At 36.2% G+C, this 15,493-nt stretch overlaps 1 protein-coding gene across 6 annotated transcripts; it reads left to right on the top strand.

The window, feature by feature from the left end:
* Nucleotides 1-753: 753 nt before the first annotated feature.
* Nucleotides 754-15,101, top strand: samd9l (sterile alpha motif domain containing 9 like). Of its 6 annotated transcripts, XM_056736932.1 has the most exons (6): nt 754-937; nt 1,040-1,105; nt 3,807-3,871; nt 7,529-7,746; nt 9,487-9,537; nt 9,621-15,101. In XM_056736932.1, exons 5-6 carry the CDS (start codon nt 9,534-9,536, stop codon nt 14,162-14,164), a joined length of 4,548 nt encoding a protein of 1,515 aa, XP_056592910.1. In that variant the 5' UTR covers nt 754-937; nt 1,040-1,105; nt 3,807-3,871; nt 7,529-7,746; nt 9,487-9,533; the 3' UTR covers nt 14,165-15,101. The 6 variants fall into 6 exon arrangements, with proteins under 6 accessions (XP_056592910.1, XP_056592913.1, XP_056592912.1 ...); XM_056736935.1 differs by lacking the exon at nt 1,040-1,105; XM_056736934.1 differs by lacking the exon at nt 3,807-3,871.
* The last annotated feature ends 392 nt before the right edge of the window (nt 15,102-15,493 follow it).

Below are 15,493 nucleotides of genomic sequence, written 5' to 3'. Positions count from 1 at the left end.
TGATTCTTGAAGCTTAGCTGATCATTAATTACAAGTCCAAGGTTACTTGCTGTCCTGGAAGATGTAATAGTAAGAACCTAGTTAAATGGAGAGGTTGTGATGAATATTTGGGTCTGCTGATATCACAAGGAGTTTTGTCTCTGCAAGATTCAGTTGCAAGTTATGGTCCTTCATCCAGAGTGAAATGTCACTCAGGCATCCAGAGATGTGAGCCAATAATGTCGGATAGTCTGACTGAAAGGAAATGTTGTGTGATGATCAAGTGTCAAAAGTTGAGAATTGTTCAACTTTATGCAGATGATGAGCGACTTTCACGAGCAACTACCAATAGGAGTAAAGCATTGGAAGTCACGTCATCTGTCTCCCAACAGTTATTTGGTTGTTTTCAAACTATTACTAGGTCAACCAGAGCTAGGAAAACCTTCAAACGATCTCATATGCAAGAGACAAGCAAAACTGAGCGTCAAAGTCGCTGGCTGTCTGCATGGGCGCCGTAAAGGGGTGGAAGGTTAGGACGATTCTAAGGGCCCAGCCTGATTTAGGGCCCAGAAGAGCAGACCCCCTTTTTATTTTCCAATTTCTTTTCTCTTTTTAATACATACATTAAATGTGCTAGGGCCACTCGTGCAATAAATGTGCATTTTTTCCGTTTTAACCATAGATTTAATATTTAAAAAACAAATAATGTAATTACTCTTTCAGTCACACCCCTCCCTGCTCCCTCTCACAATGGTTCATTCCACTTGCGCTGTCCGAGCTACGATCGCTAGTGTAGCATCTCTTGCTTATTAGACTTGTTATGATGCAGCGCAGACAGTGACACACGCAGGCATGTCACATCAAAAGTCAGGGCATCAAATACGGAAAGAAAAGAAGGAAAGAGAAGACAGAGAACGCCAAAGTCGACAGTATGTCACACAGTTTTTCAAAAAGAAAGGTAGCTTGACCTATTCCTGTATTCCAAAACTTATTTTTGTTGCTACATGACCTGCTTTTATCTAGCTAGCTTAGTAAAATATTTACGGAATTATGAACACAGAATCAGCGGCTGCTGCACACCCACGTCCTCCTTCCCCCACGTCCCCGTCTTAATCAGCCGAACAAGGTGAGCCTGAGCGCGAAACTTCGCGAAGATTTTAGCCTCTAAACACGTCTTATCTACTGTATTCGCCACATGATGATAACTTTCCAAAACAAAAAGTAATCTACACGCTTCTAAAACGACAAAATCAGTTTGCCGTGTCGTGTGTTCTGTGAAGTGACAGTGCTGCTGCTACGATCGATGCTGTCAAACTTGACGTTCTTAATATGAATAAAATGCCCCAGAAAAAAATAATATAAAATTGAATAAAACGTGTCTCTACTGTAGCTGATGTTTCCTGATTGAGCAGTTTGACCCAGCTAAAGCTTGTTCATGTAAAGTATATGTCAATATGTGTACATAATGTTCTGTTGTGCTTGCAAATGCAATTGAGATAATAAATGTCCTCCCTTTTATGTAAACAAGTACATATTTCTATATTTTTTCTTGTTTTTGTAGGCTTTGTACTCATCCTTAACATTTTAACTATGCAATTTGCTAATTATCTTTTTTATAAGTATACAGGGCATGTTTATTGGGTTAAACTTTATCTGTAAAAAATGTAGGGGGCCCAGAAATTTTGGTTTCCATAGGGCCCAGAATTTCTGGCGGCACCCCTGGCTGTCTGAACATTTTGGACCGGAGGGCTAGCATTTGCTTGCACTTAATTGCCTGCGCACACAGTAGCATTTTTTCTATTATAAATTAGATATTGGCCAAATGTAATTTGTAATGTAAATGTAATGTAACAAGACAACTGAGCACCCATATAGCTACACCCACAAACGGGAAAAAAAGTAGTGATAAAAATACTTTGGATACAGTAATATGGTTTTAATAATGTTTAAGTAAAGACTTCTTCAAAACAATTAATAGCAAAGTTTGTACTATTTTTTGTTTATTTCATTATAAGTATGGTGATTATTTCTAAGGTGGACACATTAATCTAACCATGTCATGTCAACAAATTGAAACATCAGACAACTGTTTATAATCATGTTCATTTAATGTGCATTTTTCCCCGAATTCTATACTTTTACATAATTTTCTGTTACTGAAAAAAAAATTGTTTTTTATTGACTGGAACAAATTTAAAAAACATTGACAATATCTCAAAGTATATTGAGTCGTTTAGTGTTTCTCATTTACTACTTAAATCTACAACTTTTTAAAAAAACATCAAATATTAAATCAAATGAGGACACCAAATAAATTGTGCCCTTTCAAAGATCAGCTGAAAGTGCTAGAAAAAAATGTTTTGTGTCTTGTAGTGGTTTGTTAGAAAATCAAGGAGCCTTTAGCCCCATTGTACTCTACTGACTAAAACCATCAAGTTGATTCTTGTATAACTTTTAAAAAAAATTAAGTAATATTAAAACATGTTGCCATGAGTAGTTGATCATATAATTTTTACACTGTATTCACAGGACGCAGTAGTGACAGGAGGGAGCTCTCACGTATGAAAAGCCTTGTCTAAGAGCCCTTTTATAGGCCATTAAATGTAAATAAACATTTCTTTTCATTTTTGTTGGGTTTTTGGTATACAAAACTGGATTGATTATTTTTTTTAAACGGTTTTCATTTTCAGTGTTTATTCTACACATACTTAACCAGCGCTTTATTATGGTTATGATTTTGATATTGCCTTCTGCAATTGCTAGAATAGATGATAGGCAGTCTGTGATGGAGAGGAAATTGTGTCTTTACAACAGCAGGAAAAGACAAAGACAGTGACAACCACCAATTAACCATTTTGCCATTTTTATTTTAAACACAACATTTTTACCCTCCAGAAATGTGGTGTAAATTTCCTCTAGCAATCCATTAACAACCCTCCCTCCCTTGTTAAAACCAATAACTTGCCTGTACCATATAGCTACATTTCTTTCTTTACTTTAATAATGTATGTTAAGTCATTGCATGTTTATTGTACTGTACTTGTTCTATTAATTTATTTATTTATAAGTAATTTAAGGAATTTACAAAACACAACTTATAACTAAATAAATAAAAACATGATAAGTAATATATAGAAGAGGTAGTGTAGGTGCAATTCTCAGATTGTCCTGCAGGTGACCTCGTAAATCTATTTTCTTGCACTCAGGGAATTACGTTTAACGTTACTCCAGACTAAAAGAAGATCAACGACGATTTTCATGTGCTATTTAGGTTACGATTAATTTCAGAAACGCTACGGAAGTCTAAGAAGATTCCTACTACTGTTTTTACGATCTACTTATGATCCTTTGGTGAAAAGCAGTTTATGGTCCAGGAAGCTTCATGCCACAGAAACAAAGCAAAGGACATAGGCTACAACTTGGATTTCTTAAGACTTTGCATAAATGAAGCAGCGGTGCACGCGTTGGAAAGATTTACCAATTTAATCACGTTTGATTTAACAACGGTTTGAGTCAACAGCGATTTGCTCTTTTAGGCTGTTTGATTATTTGACCGTGTTTAATGCTCGTGGTTTCTACGGTAGTCTACACAGCCCAAAGAAGATGTTCAGTTTCATCTCCATTGAAATCGAAAGTTAAGTCCCTCTGTTAAGGAAACACAGCAGCACTTTATGAGTAGCCGATGCGTGCTCTGCAGAACTGCGTACACTGCTCTGACTATAATAACTTATTTTGTTAGGCAAGTGATGTGAATTTATATATATTTAAAATTGTTATATTGTATTTATTTTTAGCTTTGGTCTTTGAAATCTACCCGTTTTTTACAGTTGTCTTTTAAGCATGAGGGCGGCGGCTGACTAAAAAGCAAAAAAGTACATAACCTAGTCAAATCGTAAGTATAAATTTCTTTTTAAATAAAATAAAAATGTGGAATCAAATTGCTTTAAAAAAATGTTACTGCAGAATGGAGGCTGTTTTATTTTTTATAAGATCGTATAGCCTATTAGAATGCTACTAGGTTAGGCATATTTAACATGACAGCGTTTGAACTGCAGATAACTTTATTTTAGTTCTTAAGCTTATTTCTGTATAATGTATGTAATTTGATACTGATAAATGTTTCATATGATAGGCTAGTGAGTGATTAGGCCTACGGGTAACAGAACGGAGAAGTGGAGACAATGCTTTTGTACAAAAAGAAAATTATGTCATGTTTGATCAGTATTTTTGTTGGGCTGAATTTACTGCATAATTCTTTTATGTTCTGATGACTGGATACCAAAGGAAACCCATAGGAAGATTATCCATGATTCGAGTAAAAGTGTCAAAGCCAATTTAACCCAACTAAGTTAAACTATAACTATATTAAGAGCGGAATAATTCTGTGGTTACTATGGTTTTACTACAAATAAAAAATATGTAGCCTACTGAAGTTAAACCATGGTTGAAGGAAACATTGGTTTCTGTTATTTGCATTATGGATTATCCGTCAATAATTAGAGCAACAGCAAAACTTTCATTACTAGAGTTGAGACAGGTCTGGAAAAAATAAGTTTGAGTTGCTTACAAATAAATTTGAAAAAATTATTTGCAGTAAGGTCTGAAACACTATCAGTAACGGCTGGAGTTTTTGGGGGGAGGGGGACTGTGGCGCAACAACCTAAAAATCATACCGTGGTACTGAATGTAATAGGTAAATCGATGTTTGATAGCATACATACATCTTGGACACATTTGATATCTGCATTTAGATCTGCAAGATGTTTTTTGTTGTTTGGTCATTTGCAATGTTTCCTGTCACAAGTCATAAATTTAAAAATATGTCTGTAAGATTTATCTTGATCTTAAAGCAGTAATGAAGCATCCAAGTTAACATTATTAATGGAGTCTCCATTCAAATGAAAATTATATAATAAACCAGATTAATGCCGCAAATGCTTTTGCACCTATTTGTGTGCACGTGGGTGTACTGATCTGAAATGTCTCGGTTACGACTGTAACTTCTTTTCCCTGATAAAAACAAACATTTTGTAAGCCCAGATTTAAGTTATAACACTGAATGCAAATCGTGTTCTGCACATATAGATGCACGCAGCAATTGGAAGTCATAACAGTGTTTTTTCATACAATACACTCACGCAAACCTTTGGGTAATGGTGAAATTGCTTTGCGTCCACATAAACTTTGGCATTACGCAAGTGCTGGTTGCACTGTCTGCTAGCTGGACTACCCAACAGTTACATTTGATCATATTTGATCAGGCCGTAAATCTTCAGATTCTGTTATTATCGGTGGATTAAAAGGAGCCTGCTTTGTTGCCGTAATATTGATAAGTCAGGATAGGCTGGACTAGTTTTGATTTAAATTATTAATGGGACATATTTACTTAAGCTCATATGTAACAGATTTGCACCTATCACCTGGCTTAGCAAGTTGCATGATTGTGGCTAAAATAACTATTGTTATGTTTCTGAGCAAGCATGGAGAGGCCTGACTTAATGATATTAGTTTACCCGGCAATCTCTGACTAAAGATCAGAACTGACAGTTTTGTGAAAGTGAGATCCATGAACCCGGCCGGCTTGAGACTCTGTGCGACTGCAGGTCGAGAGGATAACTATAAATAATAAAGTATGACGATTTACAGATAAATTAACTATGATCATCAGATACATTTGAAATGTCATACAAGTTATTTTATATTATAATAAAATTGAAGTCAGATCGGTCATATTAATCGAACCAAATTGTAACAATTTTGTTCTTCAATAATATCATGTACTTGTAGAATTGCTTAGAAGAAGCAGAACACAAGATCCCTTCACCCAGGGCATTGACTTCCGTCGTTGGGCCAGTGTATGCTCTTTTACTGCAATATGGTGTGTTGGTACAGCGTTCCCATAGCGTAGCCTTGGCAATGCAGTGCTGAGTTCCCTCCAAAGGTAACATCTCAGGTTACGCATGTAACCATGGTTACCTGAATAGGGAAAAATAGGCTTCCTCTCCCTTCCATACTCGCTGCATTCCTGTAACGTTTTGCTTCAGCACAAATTAGGCTGTAGACGGCTGTTTGGAATGCACTTTTATAGTTTCCTGCTTACGTCAGCCGCCTTTGACATATCATCCTGTCATTTGACTGATTTTACAGAGCATGGTTCTTGTAAAAATAACTTTCTGTTACAAAAGAATTTACACTCAATTTAGTTCAGACTTTGTGAAACACACAAAATTTAACGTGTTTTGCCCTGTTCCTGGGGAAAGCGTATACAGCAACATTATTTACAACTGTGGTAACACACAATTGCAGATTGTGGTAACAGACAATTCAACCACATGGGGGAACCGTCTGCAAAAGTGATGAGTACTTTTCTTATTTTCCTCTTGTAGTGGATTGTTACTGTTTATACATTGATGTTGTGATTTAGAATTGTTGGATATTGTTTTTTTGAGCCATTGAATTTTATATTTTGATATTGTGAAGGGAGATACTTGATATCAACAATTGAATTACTACATGTTAAAATGCCAATTTCTGATATCAATAATAACATTTTCTGTTGTTGCATGTTAATTCTTGATATCAATAATGTGATTTTTACTTGTAAGAAAGCCATTTAAAATATCGAAAATTACTCTAAGATGTATTGATATCTGAAATCTGGTTCCTCAGAGATACCAAATGCAACATGTTAAAATTATTTTACAGGTATCAAGAATGAGCATTTCAACTAGTAAAAGATGAAGTCTTCATATCAGAAAGTAAAATTTTTACTATTAACAACTAACAAGTTAATTGTTTATAAAAAATATGTTTTTTAACTAGTTAGAATTGCATTTCTCATATCTGAAATAAGCTTTTTAACATGTAAGAAATTAATTATTGATATCTAAAATGGAATTTGAATGGCAGCCTATTGTGTTATTTAACTAGTAATAAATGCAATTACAGATATTTAGAATTATGTTTTTAAATTTTTACTAGTTGAAATAATGTTTTTGTTATCAGGAATACATTTCTGCGAGTGACGACATGATTGTTGATATCTAGAATTCACATTTTTACTAGTGGAAATGTAATTACTGATATCCAAAATAGCAACTGTTACTAGTAGATATTCCATTGTTGATATCAAGAATTATAATTTTTTTACAAGTAAACATTGAATTGTTGATATAAAAAATTAATATCCTGAGAATGATAAAAAGCTAATTCGGCCTGCCATAGAAAGGATCATGCAGTTTATTTTGAGGCTTATATAAAAAATAGGGTTAAAACTAAATAACTCTAATTACCTAAATAAACCCCGACCCCAACTAAAATAAGAATCGGTTTAGGAAAAATATGGATAGCATAAAACTAAACTTTAAATCCCAATGGAATAATAACATATTGTAATCTGAAACCAACCAAATTATTATAAAAACTATAAACTACCCTAACCCACCTGCAACTAGACTAGAACTCAATGTGAAATATTGAAATCAAATAACAAGGGAGAAGAGAATTGATAGCACACTCGCAAGTTTATTTTCTTTTACTTTATTTCTAGACAGTGGTCCATCATACAGCACAGGTGCCTCTGGTGAGGTCCGCATTGGGGTACCCATTACACTCCAAAAGGACTGACATCCAGTCTTCAGTTTCCAAGCACCGTTCTTCTTTCCCTCCGTGTGCTTCATCCAACCACCTGTCACCATACTTACTTCCTACCAGCTCCTGGAACGGCCAGCTTCATCTCTCCAGTCCCCAAATGTCTTTCTTCATCTGGTAAACTAGAAACATCTATTAGTATCATCATTCATTAAGCTACAAGAGATGCTAATTCCAATAATTTTACCAGCTGTTGCTTCTTTTTTGAACTGTCAATAAATACACCAGCTAGGTTTACACTTATAATACAGTATATTCCAACAATTTTTTCACGAATGCCCCATGCTGCCCCTGCAAAATGCCCTTGAAGGCTGCCTATATCACTCATGCCTAAGTTTGCCACTGCCACTTTAAGAGAAGATCATTGATATACACTTCACTTGATACGGTTCTTGACATTTTGACTCCCAGTGAAACTCAAACTATTTAAGATGTTTGGTCATAAGAGCAGTAAGAGATTTTCACATTTTATCCCTAATTTATCAACTTCATATGTTCATTTCTGTTTGCTCATACAGTAAATTACATGATATATGTGTCACCGTTCCATCTGCCCCTGTCTGCCTCTCGTGCTCTACATTGCCTGTTTCCCCTCGGACTAAACTTCCCAACATTTTCCACGCTCCCTCCGCGTTCCCTTTTCTGTTATCACAGCACCTGCCAGTGATCCCCTCATCACTTGAACACTGCATATACTGTATTCAAGGGGCATCGATTGACCAGCCAGAAACCGAAATCGGATGGTTTTCGCATGATCATCTGTGACCGATGACTGGCCAGTTAGTCTCATGTCTTGCCGATTCAAAGACAATAATATGTTGCCAGCGATGCGGGCAATAACGTCACAGCTGTATACTCAAAGACGCAAGAAAACATTTAAACGTCCGTTTGCGACACCTGTCTTTCACGTCTCATTTACACTCGTGACTGGGTGGTTCCACCAAACTGCGCTAAGGTCCACGCGCACACACATCATGTAGTGCAGAAATGTACAATTTTTGACTTTCTTAGTAGTCATCTTTCGTTGCTCCGTCTTCTTCGGGGTATGTACCACATGATAACTTTGATGCTGAACTCTGACACATGCTAAACTCATGTTAAAGTCGTTTACTATGTGTAAATAAATGTAAATTCCATTCAACCCAATTGATTATCTTACGTTAAAAGGTAAAATGACATTCAGCACAACTTGTACTTGTTTTAAAAAATATATATATAAAAAATGAATAAATCAACCAATATGTGTCATATATATCTGATTGAGTTCTTTAATAACACAAAACGGGCAAATACATATGCATCTTTAGAGTAGAATTCACTCATAAGATTTTTTACTTAAAACAAAGTTAAGTCATGTTAGTTTCATAATCAGAACATATAACAATAAAATACTTCAACTGTATTCTTGTCTAAGACTTTTTTAAGATGAGTACAAAAATGAAAAAGGTTGTTTAAGTGACATGTTTAGTTAAATTATATTATTTATACTTATTTTTAATGGGTTGGCACTCCATCCAGGGTGTATCCTGCCTTGATGCCCAATGACTCCTGAGATAGGCACAGGCTCCCCGTGACCCGAGGTAGTTCGGATAAGCAGTAGAAAATGGAATGGAAAAAAATGGATACTTATTTTTAGTCACAGAGTTCTTTTATTTTCAGAGTTCTTCAATTTAGGTGTTATTTGGGCAAGAGAAGATCCTGTAATTTAATGCAGGTTGGATACCTGCATTTAGGGAAATTCGGGGAAATTGTAATGTTCAATAATTTATTAAATAAAGAAATATATATAAAAATATACACCAGACTGTTAATTATAATATTAATGTCTATTCTCACAGCCTTATTTCTGTTTTCCAGGTGCAGAATGTCTACATTTTAAAATTATTGTTAGAAGCCAATAAAACATGGGCAAGTATAACGTTGCTTTTAAAGTAAGCACTTACAAATTAGAATGTCATTCTATAGAGTTAATTCATCTTTTCTGTTTACAGAAAGGCCAGAGGATCCTCAAACATGGACTGAGTCAATGGTGAGCGACTGGTTAAGGTCAATAGGGATTAAAGAAACGTACATTAAAAAACTGCATGAAGAGGAAGTAGATGGTCGGGTCCTTCTTGAACTTTCAGAAGATTTTCTGAAAAAAGAGACTGGAATGAAATCAGGGCCTGCACTGTTGATAATCAAAAAAAGAGACGAGTTAGGTAAAAGTTCACAAAAAGCCCAGAACCAGCAGGAGCGTTTGGAGAAACAAACTGGTGGAAAAAATGACCATGTGGCAAGTGGAATTAAAACGAATGATTCCAGAAATGAAGAGATTAAAGACGATTCTGAGTTTGTGATTAAAACAAAGGGTGACTCAAAACTTCGACCTTTTGGTACAAAAGGTGAGGATTTTACATATGTAGAAAGCAATGTTCTCGAGCCAGAATCAGGTGTTATTGATCTCATTACTCCATGTCATGAGTATAAGTCATTTAAAATAGCTGCAACACTGGACCGCCAAAGACTTCAGGCAAAGTTTGCAAAGGAATTGCTGAAGTTTGCTACAGGGTGTGTTAATATGCGTACAAATGGCACAATACATTTTGGTGTCATGGACAGTAGAGGTGACACTGGTTATGTTCATGGTGAAATTGTAGGTATTCCTGTTAGAGAAAAAGACATGTACTGCGATGCATTAGATTACATTGAAAGGAGTTTTGATAGGTTTCAAAGTGAACGTATACGTCCGTGTATTGGTGTTCTGCAGTTCATTAAGGTAGTTTGTTCAAACAGCAGCAAGGAACATTACGTAGTGGAGGTTGATATTGAGCCCTCAGTGAGCAAAGTAAAAAATAATGTTTTCTCTGTGTGCCTTCCTAATTTTAACGAGAACGCAAACAAAGTTCAGTTTGAAAAGAAAACTGCTTATCGTAGAGTGGGTTCTAAATCAGATCCTGTGGTAGACCTTAATCAGTTCTACCAAAATATGCCTCACAGAGATGCTCAGAGAGAAGAAGCAGAGAAAAGGTTTAGTTTCACAACACCAGAACTGTGCCAGAACCTGGGGAAAAAGCTCATTATGCTCATGACAGATGGAAAGAAAAAAATGGACAAGGACAAATGGTACATACTTGTTACCAACCGATTTCAGGAGAAAGATCTACAAAGCATAGATTTTTTGCTAAACATGAACGTGCTTTGTGTATTTGACTTTGATGAAGATTCCAACGTGTCTGGGTTATGCCATGAATACAATAAGCACCATGTGGTAAATCGCCATTTCATGCAGAACTACAAAATTTCCAGTGGCATGACCATCAAAGACTTTGAGAGCCACCTTCATTTGTTTGACCAAATCAGCTGGATATTTTGCAATGGTAGAAGTGATTTCAAAGGCAACGAGCCTCCCTGTGATGAGAAGACCTGGGTAAAAACAAAACGGACTCTCCTAAAAGATTGTGTGTCACTGATCTGCAAAGATGTCTTGCCCAAAGGAACCTTTAAAGTCATCTTTCTTCTTACTTCCTCTGTAGAAACACCTTTCCTAAACACATTCTATGAATTCATTACTGATATGAAGGGACACGAAGACATTATCTGCCTTGGAGAATCAGTGGAAAACTTCAAGAAATGGCAGACCTACGCTCTGGAATCCTGTGACATGGACACAGTGAACAATTCAAGTGTTGTTGGAATGACAATAAGTCAGGTAAATGCAACCCTCCAACAGGTCCAGCCTACCACTACACAGGCCTCAAAGAGACTGCCAATCCATGTCAAAGGGGAGTGCTTTCTTGATCTTCGAGAGGAGGAAGTGAGGTTTTCTTTGGAGATTCTGAGTCTAAACCACTGTGAGGAAACTAGTGGTGATCTCATTGAGTCTGAAAAGGAGACGATTGAGCAGCAATTTTACCAGGGAGGAAAAGTAACTTGGATGAATCTTTGGCTTGCAGAAAAAAAGGTAGTTGGGGAGGTTATTCAAAGAGATGCTTACAGTGAAGTCAACAGTCTTTTAAACGATTGTCTCATTTGGAGCTTAGATCGAGGATCTATCAGTATTATCAACATATACCATCATCCTGGAAGTGGTGGCAGTACAGTGGCAAGGCAGGTTCTGTGGAATAACAGAAGGGCTCTAAGATGTGCTGTTGTGAAACATTCTTACTCAGCATCTGTTGTTTCAGAGCATGCCGTTTGGCTTCGGGAATATGAAGAGAAAGATCTCCAAAAATGCCTTCCTGTGCTCCTTCTATTTGAAGATTGTGAGCAGGAGTATTTGGAAGATGTAAAGTATGAATTGGAAGTGGCTGTCAATACTAAGAAAATAGCACGTGGAACTCTATGCTTCATTCTACTAAGTTGTAGACGGTCTCACCATCCAGAGAAAATGTGCAAGGAATCCCCTCATCGGAATGTTTCTGTTACTCATAAACTTTCAGATGCAGAGAAAAATCAATTTTCAAAAAAACGACAAAAGCTTGAAGAACAATTCAAACCAGAATTCATTCTAACATTTGTCCTTATGTGTGAGGATTTCAAGAGCCACAAAATCACTGAGTATGTTAAGCAATTTGTCAAGCATTTACTTCAAGGCATTGACCACACATCTGTTGTTACTAAGCTTGTTCAGTACGTGGCATTGCTTAACACTTATGTGCAGAATTCTTTTATGTCACTGTCACATTGTGAATCCCTGCTTGCTCTGTCCATCCATATGGACAGATTTCGACAACATTCCTTTGAGACTGCTTTAAGTGAGCAGGCTAAGTTGGTCTTAATACACCTGAGGGATGAAAACACATACATTACTTCAATCAGAATCATTCACCCACTGGTTGCAAAGGAAATCCTTCACCAACTCATGGGTGACAAACAACAACAAAGTGATCTTGCTTTGGATCTTCTGAACAACGATGTGCTTTTTGAGCACAGGTTCGGTAAAGATCAGTACATTAAGTTCTTACGAGATCTGTTCATAACGCGACACAAAATTATTAAAGGTGATGAAATTGACAGCTTTTTCTCCCCCCTAATTGACCACGTGAGAGAGAATGAGTGTCCTGACAAAGCTATAAAGCTTCTTAAGGAGGCCTACAAGCGTTTTAATGAGGATGCACTTTTTGCTCAACATCTGGCTCGTCTCAATTACAAGCATGACAGATTTGAGGATGCAGAAAAGTGGGCAGAAACTGCAGTAGCAAAAAGGCCAAACAATTCTTACATTCTTGATACCAAAGGACAAGTATACAGACAGTGGTTTACAGCAAAATGCAAAGCCATGGAGCAAAATGAAAAAACACCCGAAAACACTGTAGATGCTGTGGAAACTGCACTCAAAGCAATTGAATGTTTTCAGGCATGTGGGAAGGCAGCTGTTGCCGACAATGAGACCATGAACAATGCTGGTTTTTTTGGGGTAGTAGAAGTTGGATGTGTATTGCTGAAGCTCATTTCATCCCTCCATGTCTTCTCAAGACCTAATCATTACCAGTTCATGAAATACCTTCTCACAGATTATATTCCTGTGGATATAGAAAAACCATGGGAACATTTTCATTGTAAACTGAAAAATCTCCAAAAAAACATGCTGGAGGCATTGGAATGGGTTTCTGAGGACTTGAGTTACTTCCAAACTGATGTAAACAGAGATGAGGAGAAGACCATAAAGCATCCCATTCACTGGCTGGTTAATAAGACTTCTGTTTATGGCCAATACTTTATTGATGCTTCTCTAACAAAAAATCAAAGCCAAGTTAGGTTAACACCTCTTATGAAACGAATGATGATTTATTATAATGGTGGGGGAAACATCACAACAATCTTTTCCATCCTAACAAACCAAAAACATGATGATCGTCAAAGTGTTCTTGAGCGCATTATTTCATTTTACCCAAGCAATCCTATCAGTGCAAACATGCCACAGAAGGACCTTGTCAACTACATTGCGTCACACTTTGCATTAAGTTGCCTCTCAATTCAGTCTAATAAGTTAGCTGCATTTCAGGATCTGCAAAAGTTGAGTAACCAGCTTCCTAAAGAGAAACAGAAATGTTTCCCAAATGCTCTTTTCTTACTTGTCTTACTTTTCTGGCCAGAAGAACATGACACTGAAAAGGAAAAGGAGCGCAAGTATGAAATTGTTCTCTCTACTGTTGAACACCTCCAGAGATATTATGAAAAGAAATTAAAAGACATCCCTCCAAGGAAAAAGAGGATCTACACACATTTCTTCCTGGGCAATGGGGCTGGCTTTGAAAAAATTGTCCACAAGAGCAAAGTTGAAACAATCACAAAAGCGTTCTCAGTTTCAGAAAAACGTCAGAAATGGTTCAGTGGAGAAGTCTGGAAAATGCCAGAAATTGCTAAATTGCTGAGACGTGTCCCAGGGTGGACAGAGGATGAGAAGGTCTTTCTAGAGATTCCCACAGATAAGACATTTCAGATCCCAGCTCTGAATCCATCCACTATACCACACAGCAATGAGAATGTCACCTTTTACCTGGGCTTTACTTTAAAAGGACCTGTTGCCTACAACATTACAGTTAGAAAATAATTAAAGCTAGCACAAAATTTGGTATAAGCAGTTAGAGAAGAATCAGAAATGGTTTTCAGATGATGTATATCTTGCATTGTTTTTAAGAGACTTTTAATCAGTTGAAGAAAAGAACCTCTACAAAGCAATAATCAATCTTTTTATTTTGTATGATATGTATATGATTGGTAACTAAATATTACATTAGCCAAAATAACACAGTATGCTGTTTTTTTTCTTTTACATCTAGAAGTTATTTTAACTGTCAAAAGTAATAAAACTTCTTACAAAATGTTATTGTAAATTAACTTAAAGGTACGTTTCAAGATACTTGTTCTCCTAATATGGAGATGTGAGCAGCAAATACTTTGTATGATGATATTTGTATGTTTGTGATATTTTTGTGTAAGGCAAGGCAAGTTTATTTATATAGCACATTTCATACACAAGGGTAATTCAAAGTGCTTTACATAAAATGATTGACAGAAAGAAATTAGATGTATCTTTTAAAACTGTGAATACTGATGTGAAGCAAAGAAAAAAACGTCAATTTCTAAATAACAGTCATTCATCAGTCATATTTAGTCATACTTTAAACTGATCTGAAGAAAGACTTTGTTTTTATTATATGTACTACTATACACCATATTTATGTTATTTATTAAACTGCTCACTATTATGTTTTTTTCATGACCAAATAATTAATAACTATTAATGTATTATTTGTTACTATATAAAGTAATTTTGGCCATACACGAGAGTCTCAATCTCTTCTGGGAATTATCAATATAGGCTATATAAGTTGACATGTATTCCTTACTATTTTATACATTTTAAGCAAGACTCTGTTTCTGGCAGTTGTCACATCCAAACCACAAGAGGGAGATAGAGGCACATAAATACAACACTGTAACCTGTTTTTACTGTATATCAATTTAGGAAAATGGAAACAAATGCTCTCCCGTATTTACTGTAAGTTGCTTTGGATGAAAGTTGTTGAATGAATAAATATAAATTTGCATTGTAAATAACGTATTTATTTCCTATATTTTGTGTGTGTCGCTTTTTTGGATGATGGGGGTCATGATGAGTAAAAGCTCAATTTAACCAGTTTTGTAGCCTGTGTACTGCAAACCCTGCAGTTTCCATCGCCTGTCAAACTATGGGAAAGTCAAACAATCATTAAACGGCCGCATGGCTCTGTTCCAGAACACTCACACATTTATACACTCCAGAAGGAGTCTGGTTCATAATGGCAAGAAACCCCACGTCCGTTGCTTGACAACCTCTGATTTGTTTATTCTTTGCATGTCACTTAACATATTTTGTCACAGATCCCTTCCCATTGGG

The sequence above is a fragment of the Triplophysa dalaica genome, chromosome 22, assembly GCF_015846415.1.
Source record: "Triplophysa dalaica isolate WHDGS20190420 chromosome 22, ASM1584641v1, whole genome shotgun sequence".
In the NCBI taxonomy this organism is placed as follows: domain Eukaryota; kingdom Metazoa; phylum Chordata; class Actinopteri; order Cypriniformes; family Nemacheilidae; genus Triplophysa; species Triplophysa dalaica.
Note: the sequence above shows the minus strand (reverse complement) of the source record. Positions and strands in the feature narration are given on the sequence as shown.